The following is a 13,398-nucleotide window of genomic DNA, read 5'->3' as shown; positions in this document are numbered from 1 at the left end:
TTATTCCACGTTGAAAAATAAGTTTTTTTTTCCTGGATTATCTTGTAAATTTGTTTCGTCATAATTATAAATATTTTGAGGTGGTACATGTTCAATTACTTGTTGCAAATTATCAAAATATTCTGAAATACATTGGGGAGAGACTTTTGCACGACATCTGGCAATATTGGTTGCTACACGTTAACAAACTACGTGCCCAATCTATACCAGGAAAATTTTTTGAAAATGATTCAACCACAATGCTTTTTCTATCTAAATAAGATTTTACAATGACCCTGTAAAAATATACTACTAGTTAGTTGACTAAGCAACAGAAATTTTAAAATGTAAACACTAACCTAAGATCCATTAGAGTAAGTGGGAAGCCCCATTTTCCACACTTCATGGCAGCTGTAAGAAAAGACATTTCTTCTTGTTCACTAAATATTGTTGGATTCCCACACTTATTTCCATGCTTTCCATTGAACCTATTATGTAATGTTCCATAGGAAATTTTATAGACCTAACTAGCAGCTAATATTGAAATCTCGCCATTGGCAATTTTATCGAGTGCTTCATCTAAAATCTCATCTGAGTAATTTTTATAAGACCGAGCACCAATTTTTTTTCTATATTTGCGAGTCACTAAAATATATAATGAAATATTATACCTAGTGAAATGTATGTATAAAAGTTATCAAAGTTGCCCTCTATGATATATCAAAGTAGCCCCAGGTCAAAATCTTATATGCATTTCATTAAATTCATAATGGAATTAAATTTTGATAAATGTGTTTCAGTCTTTATTATATTAACATGCTATTTATATGATTTAAAAAATGGTATATAAAAGTGTACTTACTTTGCGCAGATCTTAAATAACAAAAAAAAAAACGTGTAAGTTAATAACTAGACGAATCAACAACGAAAACCACGAACTAAGATACTATGGACTGGAAACGACATGGTAATCGGTTGATAGGAGTGCGGCCAGTTTTTGTTACGGACATTTTATGGTGGGGGAAATTAACCGACTCTGCTGTACCCTGGTGGTGAATACCATGAACTTTAGATATACTTATTATAAACCTAAAAATAATCTAAACATAAATCTTGTTCTAACATGTAACATCATGCCAATACAATTAACACAATCCATCAAGTATGTATTAGAATTTGATTCATTATATTTCACTCACCTTGCACAGTTGCATAATACGCAAGTCATACAATCGTAGGTACTAGGTACATAGGCAACTTACTACTTTAATTTTTAAAATGTCAAGAAAATGTTCAATTATTAATTGCAAGAGCTTTGACGGCGAATGTGCATTTTTTGGTGTTCCTAAAGCATCTGTAGATACTTGGACTAAGATTGTATCAACAATCAATGGTCATAACACTAAAATTAAATTTGTTTGTGAAAAACATTTTCTTCCTAAAGATATAATAAAAAATGATGCTGCCGAAGTTAAAGTATGAATACATTTAATAATTGGATTTTTAAAAATTTCTTCAATTAAAAGAAATATAAACTATAAACTTAATAAATTTAGGACATACATTTTCCAAATAGAGCTAGATTTAGTTTAGTTAAAGGTGCTATTCCTCAACTTCTTCAGCAAAATGTTGAAAAACATAATGAATGTGATTTTTTTGTAATTGAGGTGAGCTACGACATAAATTAAAAATAGTAGTATTCAGCAATTGAATTATGTAATATGATTTAAAGGGTACCGCTAAGAGAACTAACGAAGATATAACTCATATTCAAAAAACTTTTAAATGTAGGAAGCAATTGATCTGGTCCCCTGAAAAGGAAAGTTCTTCTTTTATGCAAATAAGTACTTCTTATCAAGATACTGAAGTTTCTCCTATTAATTTAAATAGTTATCAGCAGGTAAATTAAAAGTTGACTCTTTCAAAAAGTTTTACTATATTTTATACATACATATATATACATAAATTAAGATACCAAGATACAGTATATAAAAAATTATATTTATATTTAAAAATCTTGATCACATTTTTCCAACATTATAAAACACTAAAATAGCATAGTCATTAGTTACATATATTTAATTATTTGTTTGTTTATAATGGTTAAATTTAATTAAATAGAATTTATCTGCAAATTTGAAAAATATTCAAGATAATATCATTTTACCAAAAGGGTGGTATATACATGATGATGAAGTTGTTTTAATATATTTTCAAGTAAAATATGAGAGGACTGAGGAATCTGTTAAAGTTATAATAGAAAAACAAATTGTAATTACTGAAGATCAAAAAATTATGTATTTTGTAAAAGATAACACAATTACAGAACAATGTTTAGGAATAAAAAATGTAACAAATTCAATAAATGAGAAAATACAATTTTCAATTGATCTATTTGATTCTAAGTCTCTATATTCAGGTGGTCCGAGTATAATAGATTATCCCGGTATTAATGGTGTAGATAAAATTTTAAGTTAGAAAATTTAATTTTATGAATATAAATAATTATTTAAGGTATAACAGCTAAGCATGCCATCAAAGATAAAAATAACATCTGGAGGCACAAAAAATGTTCCCATATACTACATCAGTCAAATAAAAAAAGGTAAAATAAAATTATTAATACAAATCCCATATACCTATCTGTTTTTTAAATGTTTTGCTTAAGGTGTATTTGGTGTGAAAGACTATGTAGTATTCATAGAGTTTTTGTATATCGTCAAAAACAAAGGTTGAGAACTAATCTAAAAAAACAAATAGGACCAACATTAACACCAATTCGGGCTAAAATATTTTACAATCTTAATAGGACAAAATATCTAACACGAAAATCAAATTTAAGGTAAGGTTTTACTATGACTAAAGACAATAAATATATATTCTTATTTATTTACATTTTAATTACACATTCATAGATATAAGAAAAAAATTGAACAATTAAATAACAAATTAAAAAATATACAAAATGAAATGACAAAATCATTAGAAAATTCGATTAATGAGGTGCTTATAAACAGTACTATAGGTGAGTCACAACAGATATTGATACGTGAAATTTTAAGCACCAGCAAATATATGCCAAAAAATAAACGGTACTCAGAAAATTGGATGCTTTTATGTATATTGCTTCATATAAGGTATAATTTCATGTTAATCTATTATATTACATTGACACTTAAGTGCATTAATATAAATTGGGTCTAATTTTTTATTAATTAAGGTCATCATCAACCTACAATTTTTTAAGAGAGCAGGAGATATTACCACTTCCTTGCTCAAGAACCATACGTAAATATTTCACTGTGGTAAAATGTGATTGTGGTTTTGATGAACATTTTTTCAAGTTATTTAAAAAAAAGATAGGTCTTTTAAAAAACAATGAGAAACATGGGGTGATTCTCTTTGACGAAATTTTCTTGCGGGAAAGTATAAATGTGGATACAAGAAATCTTACATACTCTGGCTTGGAAAATTTCGGCAAAGATGAATCCTTCTTAAATTCTGGTCAGAAAGCTGATCATGGACTTGTCCTAATGTTCCAAAGCCTAGGCTCCAACATTACTCAACCAATTGGAGTCTTTGCTTCTAAGGGATCTGTCAAAGGTAACTATGGAAAAAAATCATTAGACATGTATAGTAATAAAATTATTTCAGGTGTTGTACTCACTCAATTGATTATTAAAGCAATATCTCTATTTGAAATGTCAGGAGTCCAGGTTGATGGAATTGTTAGTGATGCAGGATCTACCAACAGAAAATTATGGCGTGAATTAGGTATTTGTGGTAAATTTGATAATTTAAAAAATTACATTGTACATCCAATGAATGAAAAACGTTGTATATATTTTTTTTACTGATGCGCCACACTTAATAAAAATTGTTAGAAACAGATTACATAATAATAAAACATTAAAGGTAATTTTTTATATTTATACAATAAAATTAAAATTATAATCTAACTTACAATAACTTACTCAAACTAGATATCCCCAGAAAAGGAATCTATTAATTGGGAACATTATATTACATTGCATAGTAATGATTTAAAAAATATATCGAAAAGAGTTTGCCCTAAAATTACCAACAGGCATTTATTTTTGGACAGTTTTTCTAAAATGAATGTGAAGCTAGCCACTCAGGTAAATTCAATATTAAATAAGTTATTGCTTTTTAAAACATAATAAGAGATATCGTTCTATGAAATGTAGGTGTTTAGCAATTCAGTTTCAGTTGGATTAAAATACTATAGGAAAATTGTTCAAGTAAAAAGTCTTGAAAATTCCCAGGAAACGGAGTATTTCACTAAATTATTTAATGATATCTTTGATGTTTTAAATAGAAAATTTCCTGCAGAAGGAATAAGAAAATATTCAAAAGATTTTGAAGTAAAAATTTATTTTTATTAATCCTATTTTTTATTAAAAAAATTAAAACATATTTTAATATTAGATTTTAGAAAATGCACTTATATTTCTTGATAACTGGGAACATAATTTATTGATATAATAATTGATATAATAATAATTTATTGGCTCGGCGCGGTGCAGTGGCTGAAATTAATCACTCATGTGGTTAAGAGTAAGCAACGGCCGCTGCCACTAGTACTCGGATGGATGACCACCTGGGCACGTAGTGCGCAAAATCCTTACCACACATACACGTGTTCCTAAACCGACCGTACCAACCGTAAAAACACAACCTATCCAACCAACCCTTACCCCTACCACAGTTCATAACCCCTAAAACAGCTAATGGCCTTAGTTGCCGGGCTTAAGTTCAATAAAAAAAAAAAAAAAATTATTGAAAAAAAAGATTAACGAGTCCGAGTTTTTAACTAAACAGATGTAGGTCTCCGAGTTACAATTAAATCGACAATAGAGTTGTCTAACTATTTATTAGATATCGGGTTTCATTATGTTTTATTCAATAAGATGAACCAAGATAAACTAGAGGTAATAACCAAAGTAAATTTTAACAAGTGATAATTACTAAATGTTATTATAATAAGTATTTATACTAGCATGGTTAACTTAACACTGAGATATACTTTATTTTAATTACAAGAGTATAAGCTATTTTTAAGAGATGGTAATCGCGTTCAGTGAATAAAATAGCTATATTCTTATATAATGATACAAATGTTTTGTTTTATTAATATTAGCAATTTTTTGGGATAATTCGTCAATCTACTGGACCAAATGATACGCCAACAACTCCGACATTTTTACAAGCATATAAAATTTTAACAGCTTACTCAATTTTAAAACCGCCCAAGTCGGGGAATTGTACTATATTAGAAACTAACCCTACCTCAAATCTAAAACTTACTCTAGACGACATTAAACAAGTTTTTGATGCTGATGAGTCGATTAGGTCCATCAAAATTAAAGAGTTGGCTTCTAGATTAGATAAAATTGCTGATATGGGTACATGGGAAGCTGATGAACTTTTGGATCACGATTACTGCCAATCTCCTATAAAAGATTGCATAACATATTATATATGTGGTTATGTAAGCAGACAAATATTAAAACATACAAAATATACTAGCAGTAAACTAGCTATACAAACAGGTAAATATTACTGTTTAGGTACCTAGTTATTATCTAAATAAAATATTAATAAATGTATAACAATTTTATTTACATGTTTAGCTGGAAATTCGTCAATTGCACCTGAAGCAATACTAACAAATTTGAAATCTCGAGGAAATTTAATTCATCCGAACCGGGGATTTTTCAAATTAATTTGTGATTTAGAGAAGTCGTTTGAAAAATATTGCAACACAGAGCATGTATTCCAAGATTGTGTGGATGACTTTTTATCTCAAAGTGGCCACTTAATTTCATTCCCATGCTTGGAACACAGAACTGATATACTAACATATATTATAAGTTACTATATTACCATGAGAATGAGGCAACATACTGTTCTCCGCAATAGAGATCTAAAAAAGAAAAGCTCACATTTAAAAAAACATTCTAAATTAGTAAAACATTGATTACTTATTTTAAATTAATACAAAATATGACACTAAGTATACTCACCTTATTCTTCTTTATGTTTAGTCTTTATTTGTACAATACCATCTACTATCCTCTCATCTTGATAATATTAGGTATATAAATACTTACACTTTACATTATTTGAATTCACATTCAATTTACTAATTCAGAAATAAAAACATTAAAATAATTATAATCAATAATTCAAATAAATTTTAAATTTTAAATTTTATTTTGTCGGTTTGTCCATATCTTTTTTCTGCACATATTTAAAATTACCATAATTTCCAATTATTATTTATATACTATGGTTTTCAGCAATAAAGTACTCATTACAAATTAGTAACCATATATAATAAATAATAATATAACAATATAAATTTAATTTTCAACAATATAACACATGGGTTTCTCAGGTCCTCCATACACATTAATAGCCACCAGACTACAGCACAATCGGTTAATTTCCCCCACCAAAAAAGTCCGTAACAAAACTGGGCCGCTGTTTTGATTTTTGTTTCCAGTCCATAGTATCTTAGTTCGTGGCTAACCGTAAGCTATAATAATTTACATTGGGATCCGTTAATGATGAGGTCTTCCACGGTTCCCGTACAGTCGCGATTAAACGGTGAATATTTGGAAAAACGGTTGTCTTCTGACCACCGATTACGTGACCTATATATTAAATTTATGTCAGAATATTGCTCGTTAGGACACATGTCGCCTACTTCGAACCCCGGATCATATTACATACCACATCATGCCGTGTACAAGCCGTCAGAAACGGGTCCGAAAATCCGCGTAGTATTCGACGCATCCGCTCGGGCTTTTAGTGGCGTGTCGTTAAATAATTGTTTGCTACCCGGTCCAAAACTTCAACATGACGTCGTGGACGTGTTGCTCTTGTTCCAATTGCTTCGGTATGTTTTTACAACAGATATCTGCAAAATGTATCGGCAGATCTTGATTGCCCCGGAACATCATAAATACCAACATATTCTTTGGTGTGCGTCTCCACATGATAAACTGCAAGAATATCAGCTCAACACAGTCACGTACGGGGTGAATTGTGCGCCGTACCTCGCCATTCGTGTGTTACAACATATCGCGGATTCTGACTGTACCGAATTTCCATCCGTTCGTAAGGCATTTTTATTTCACACATATGTTGATGACATATGCGTCGGTGCCGATTCCGAAGAGGCAGCATTAGAACTTCAGTTTGCACTGATCGCTGTTCTCGGACGAGCTGAGCTGGAATTAAAGAAATGGTCTAGTAATACTCATTCAATTTTGAATAACGTTCCCCCGGAAGACAGGGCCAACGATGCATTGCCATTTGATGAAGGCGATGGAGTTAAGGTGTTAAGTCTCCGATGGAGCCCACACGATGATGCATTCACCTATGGATTCCAAAGTGAGAAGCTGGTAGCTACGAAACGCGGCATGCTATCGTTAATAGCACGAATATTTGATCCTTTAGGACTTCTGTCGCCAGTCGTTTTTATGGCGAAACATTTTATGAAACTTGTATGGCGAGCTAACGTCACCTGGGATGAACCATTGCCACCTTCCGTCAGTGACGTCTGGCACCAATTTGTAACGGAGTTGCCAGAACTTCGGAAACTGTGTATCCCGCGCTTTGTTCACACGCGGTTCGGTATGCGCGTTGTGTTATGTGATTTCTGCGACGCATCCGAACGTGGATACGCGGCAGTATTTTGTATTCGTTCTTAAAATTCATCCGGTTCCTCCGTCGTATCTTTGCTGGGTTCTAAAACTAAACTCGCTCCGATGGCTGTATTAACCATCCCGCGGTTGGAGCTGTGCGGCGCAGTCCTTCTAGCAAAGTGGATGTCCTGCATCAAACAGACACTTAGTGTGGAGTTGGAAATAGTTGAAACTCACGCTTGGAGTGACTCTACAATCGTCCTCAATTGGTTGACAGTACGCCACGTGGCCTTCAAGGTTTTTGTGTCAAATAGGATTCATCAAGTACAGTCATTACTTCCGGACTGTCAGTGGCACCATATATCGTCGGAAGATAATCCAGCTGACTGTGCTTCCCAGGGATTAACACCATCTGATTTAGTGAATCATGTACTGTTTTGGAAGGGTCCTACGTTCCTCACGTCACCCACCGTCGAATGGTCTACACGTGTTCCTTCAGTCGAACCGAACCAACTTCCTGAGGCTAAGGCTGAGAGTCCTACGGTTTTACTCGTCGAGATAACAACGGAATGGTACTCCCGCTTCTCGTCGCATGTGCACATGATCCGTGTCGTCGCCTATGTCCGTCGTTTCACCCTACTCTGTCGTCGCCGTCAACAAGTCTTTGAGTGTTATCTCACGCGCGGTGAGCTCGATTCGGCGTCGTTGGCAATTGTCCGATTTTCTCAACTGACATTCTTCAGCAAACTTCGCCATGAATTAGGTTGTTCAAAACCAATATTGTTGCGGTCTGTTGCACGACTCCGACCTTACATTGATGATAGTGGCGTAATCCGAGTAGGTGGCCGATTAGCCAATGCTCAACTATCAAACGAACAACGACATCCAGTTCAATTGTCTAAATCGTCTTATCTATCTCTACTTCTAATACATCATTGGCACGATCTCACCGGCCACAGTGATCCCCGCGTCATAACAGCACTTTTGGGACGTCAATACTGGATTATGTCAGTTGGTACTCTTATTCGTACAGTCATCAGCCACTGTACACGTTGCGTTAGGCTGTCAGCCGCCAACCCGCAACCGGTTATGGCAGATCTGCCACGATCCCGTGTAACCGAATGTCGTCCTTTCTCCCGTGTAGGGATTGATTATGCAGGGCCGTTGCTGATGAAGGAGCATCGTCTTCGAAAGGCGCGTCAGTATAAAGTTTATGTGGCAGTATTTATATGTTTTGCAGTCAAGGCGGTACATCTAGAGGTCGTGTCTGATTTATCCACTGATGCCTTTATAGCTGCGCTCAATCGGTTTGTCGCCCGTCGTGGTCTTCCCACCGATATTTATTCAGACTGTGGGACAAATTTCGTCGGCGCCGCAGCCCAACTCAAAAACCTTATTAACCACCGAGACAACCAAGGTCAACTGTCGGCATCTATACAATCTGTTTGGCATTTTAACCCCCCCAGGTGCACCGCATTTCGGCTGCAGTGCGATCGGCAAAGACCCTTTTAGTCCGCATCATGGGAGAACACACATTTACTCTGAAAGAATTTAATACTATATTGTGTCGCGTGGAAGCTATATTAAATTCGCGTCCGTTCACTCCGAGCTCTACTGATCCTAACGAGATTGACTACTTGTCGCCAGGACATTTCCTTATCGGTCAAGCATTACTTGCGCCGCTAGAGGAAGACATAGCGCCTACTCAATATTCTTTGAATAACCGCTGGAAACTGCTCAACCAGTGCGCTCAAGCCTTTTGGCGTCGCTGGAGGGACGAGTACCTGCAGACATTGCAAACGAGGGGACGATAGACAACTGATACTCCCAACCTCACTGTAGATGATCTAGTTATTGTTAAGGACCCGCATTCGCCACCGTTAACGTAGCGCATGGCCCGTATCCTTGAAACAGTGCCAGGTACTGACGGTGTCGTGCGCGTCGTTCGCCTTCGGACATCTACCGGGGTTTTGACGCGCCCAGTTGTAAAGGTGGTAAAGCTCCCTACCGCGTAAACTTATGTTCCTGATTCAATTCATTTTTCTTTATCTTATTCCCACCACTTATTAATTAATTTATTTATTTTTACTTTTTATATTCACTGCCTATGTACATACCACGTTCTACCCTTGGCAGTGCTCTGTATACAGTTGGTTCCCTGGCTCGTAGCTTGATGGGGGAGGTGTTTGAACATGACCCAAAATATAAAGGGGTACGATAGTATTATTTATGTGTCAGTTATGGACCCTGGTCATTATTTTATATTCTTTTCACACCTCTTTCGCCAATGGCTATCTGTCATCATTAAATATTGTCGGTATAATTATACTATATTACTTGTATTATTATGTATTTTTTTTTTTTTTTTATTGTATTATTATAATTTATATTGAATTGTTAATCAACGTCAAGTATCTATTATTATTGTAATACGTCTCCGTATCCCAAGGGGAAGCATGTTCGCGACTCACACACGGCCTAATAATAATATTTATCTATGCCATTAACGATGATAATCGACAATCGCTGACGAAGGCCGTCCGGTTATCTAACGTCTGGCAACCTACCCGCCATGCCTTACGGTGATAGTCGTCAGTCTTCGCTCCGCCGTACGTCCGGCATTTTGAGGAAGTTTATTTTGTTTCTGTGAGCGACCATCTTGGTCGGGTGCGTCACGTTACACGAGTCATACGTGTCGAGTAACGTTTGACTCTGGTCGGTGTATTGTCCATTTTCAAATGACAAAATACACGTCGACTACGGTAGCATGTATGATCATATTAGTAAATACCTAAGCTATGATGTTATTGAATAGGCTCTCGTAAGTATTATATCAAATTCTTAAATTTTCATTGTAATACTGACTCTAAATAAACGATAGGTAATAAATAGTTGTTTTACAAAAAAGTACAAAATATTGACTAATAAATATAATATATAAAATTGTTTTTTATAAGATCCATATAAAATGTATTATGTGAATAACAATTGTAACAAAATGCTGAGTACAATAATATAAACATAATTTTTACTTTGAACATATTTTTGATCTATTTAAGTGAAAAACTGAAGATCTTACAACGTAATCTTCAGCTTTTTAAGACGAGGTTAGGTAACTGAAGATACTCATTTAATTAACATAGCAACTTGATATTATGATACAGTTAAAAATATATTTCATATATTTGAATTGGTTTGTTATGTGTAAAATTTAATATATTATTTAGAGGACGTTGCACCCACGTGTGTTGCTTCCATCTTACACACTCATAAGACAAAGTAAATTTTCGTTCTCCAGTTTCGATAGTGTGCTTTTGGTTTTGGTATTAGAGTGAATTGACGTATTATCAAACTTTTAGGTAAGAACATTATCTGTATTGTCTAGTTGGGTTTTCACCATATTTTATTTTTTAAGTGAGTTATGAGTATGAAAGATATTAAATATTTGAAAATGCTCATAATTCAATTATAAGTTAACGTACAAACCAACAAGACAACATATTTTTATGCTTAGGTATATAATTATTAAATTAAATATACAAAGTATTTTATAGTATGAAGAAATATTTATTAACATCACAAAATAATATTATATTAACTAATATGCACAAGTCTCGCTCGATAAACACACACACTACGTATAACGTGTACATGAGTATTAACATAGTCTCAAAATTAGATACATAATAATATTAATATTAATAATAATCAAGGTGTATTTATCAGATGACGTTACTCACAACCGACACCCGTTTATAAAATGAACGAAAAAATTGACCAGTTGTATATTCTGCTAGGGAGCTCTGTCTATAGGTACTTAGAGGGCCGATTATTTTCAATTTTTGGTAAGTCTTTTAATTTAAATAAATATCACAGGTTGTATACAATTATAAATTTAAGGTGATAAATTAAAATTTATAATTTTATAGTATTTACTATACTTTGAAATTTTGTATTCTTTAATATTAATTAGGTATCTGAAATTTGAATTATTTATATTAATATTTATAAAATATGTATAAGTGTTTACAAGCATATAGCAATATACATGGAACTGCTTCTAATTGCAGTTTAGATCTAAATTTTCTAAAGTTTCACTGCTATCTAAATTTATATCATATACTTAAAAGAAAAATGATGATATAAATGTACGTATAACAACATCATGACGATATGAATGTTTGGACATTATTGTTGTTTGTTTTATAGACAAGCTTTTATAACTTCAAAAAACTACAGACGATTTTTAACTTAATACTACGTATATGTCGTAGATGTTTTGAACATTTTGTGATTATTATTTTGTTTTATTCTTCCATCTATTTAAAAATGCATATTATATTATAAAATATAACCATAAACTATAATATCATAATATTTAATAATAATAATAATTCACTATATTATAAAATTGTTTTTAACACCCATTTCCATGCTACACTGTGGTCCATGATACTCAAAGTGTGTAAAAACTAAAATATTTTGAGAACTATTCTAAAAACAGTAAGAATTAATACTGTAAGATTTCAGCTATTGATACCACGCATTTGAAACTAATGTATTTACCTATAGTCTATATATACTATATCTATATTCTATGACCATTAATTGTTTTTGACAAAAAAGTTAAAACTTGGTTGATACAGCAGTTGACCCCACAACTATTTTAATTTTATTAAATAATTTACTTTGTGAAAGTTCAATAGGTAAGTGCATATTGAAATCATTATTAGTGGTATATTTCATACAGACTCATAAATTAAATATATCATTATAATATACTTGCTTCAAGTTAAGCTAAAATATAATAATGGAAATCTTTAATTATTGTTACAAACAGTGGCAGATTTCAAGAGGTCGAATAATACTCATTTAACTATCACCGTTTGTTAGATAAACATTTAATTTATTAAAATCAATTACTTAAAATCTATACATATATTGTATTTAATATCTTTCTAGTATAATATTATTGATAATTGCAGATACATTTTTTTAGTATAAATTATATTCTACAATTATTTAGGTTAGGTTAAGTGCTTAAAATATTTTAGTTTGGTAGAAGTTCAGATTTATTTATTTTTTTCAAATTATCTTTATTTTAACAATATAATATATTTGATGTCATGTCTAGTCTCGATATTTGTCATCGACCTTAACTTGTACCAGATGCACTTGCGAAATTGGAATTCAAATATTGACTCGGGTTTATTGATTGAGGTACTTGATTCTGATATTGGCTAAATTGACTTGGGTTGGGAATTTGGTTTTGGTATTGACTTAATTGACTTGGCATGTAATTTGTATAGGACTGAAATCCAGTCGATTAAGTGCTTCCATCCCTAGCCATTGCAACGTGCTCTGATGTCTCATATATTAAATATAATATACATAAGCATCGAAACGTAGATAATAAATGACCAAATCCAAAATGGGGAATATTTCTTGCAACTCACGGACGAGTTCGTTAAAACAAATATGATCAGTAAATTTAGGCGTAGAAGTGAAAGGCGAAAACTAATCAAAAAACTTAATTAAATTTAAGTACAGTTGTCGTAAACCTAAGACTTCGTAGGCCTATGATCATCAATAACAGCGGAGTAACTTTTCTTAGAAACGCTGGCCGCATCGATAATATCATACAGCGGTATTGTTCATGGTCAAAGACGGATCATCGCACGTATGCTTGTCACCCGGTATAAAATATTATAGGCACACAATTACCATCCGATAGAATGATAGG

At 32.7% G+C, this 13,398-nt stretch overlaps 2 protein-coding genes and 1 pseudogene across 2 annotated transcripts; 2 read left to right on the top strand and 1 right to left on the bottom strand.

Moving 5' to 3' along the window:
- LOC126550548 (uncharacterized) lies at positions 1-619 on the bottom strand (annotated as a pseudogene).
- Positions 620-6,572: 5,953 nt separating this feature from the next.
- LOC114123041 (uncharacterized) lies at positions 6,573-7,721 on the top strand. The gene has a single exon (XM_027985887.1). It carries the CDS (start codon positions 6,573-6,575, stop codon positions 7,719-7,721), a length of 1,149 nt encoding a protein of 382 aa, XP_027841688.1.
- Positions 7,722-7,778: 57 nt separating this feature from the next.
- Positions 7,779-9,167, top strand: LOC114123039 (uncharacterized). The gene has a single exon (XM_027985886.2). The coding sequence runs from the start codon at positions 7,779-7,781 to the stop codon at positions 9,165-9,167; it is 1,389 nt and encodes a 462-aa protein (XP_027841687.2).
- Positions 9,168-13,398: the final 4,231 nt, after the last annotated feature.

Source organism: Aphis gossypii, chromosome 2 (genome assembly GCF_020184175.1).
Source record: "Aphis gossypii isolate Hap1 chromosome 2, ASM2018417v2, whole genome shotgun sequence".
NCBI classification, from domain to species: domain Eukaryota; kingdom Metazoa; phylum Arthropoda; class Insecta; order Hemiptera; family Aphididae; genus Aphis; species Aphis gossypii.
Note: the sequence above shows the minus strand (reverse complement) of the source record. Positions and strands in the feature narration are given on the sequence as shown.

Excerpts from the sequence above, each read along its gene's own strand:
- LOC114123041 (XM_027985887.1), top strand. The coding sequence starts at position 6,573 with ATGAGGTCTTCCACGGTTCCCGTACAGTCGCGATTAAACGGTGAATAT.
- LOC114123039 (XM_027985886.2), top strand. The coding sequence starts at position 7,779 with ATGGCTGTATTAACCATCCCGCGGTTGGAGCTGTGCGGCGCAGTCCTT.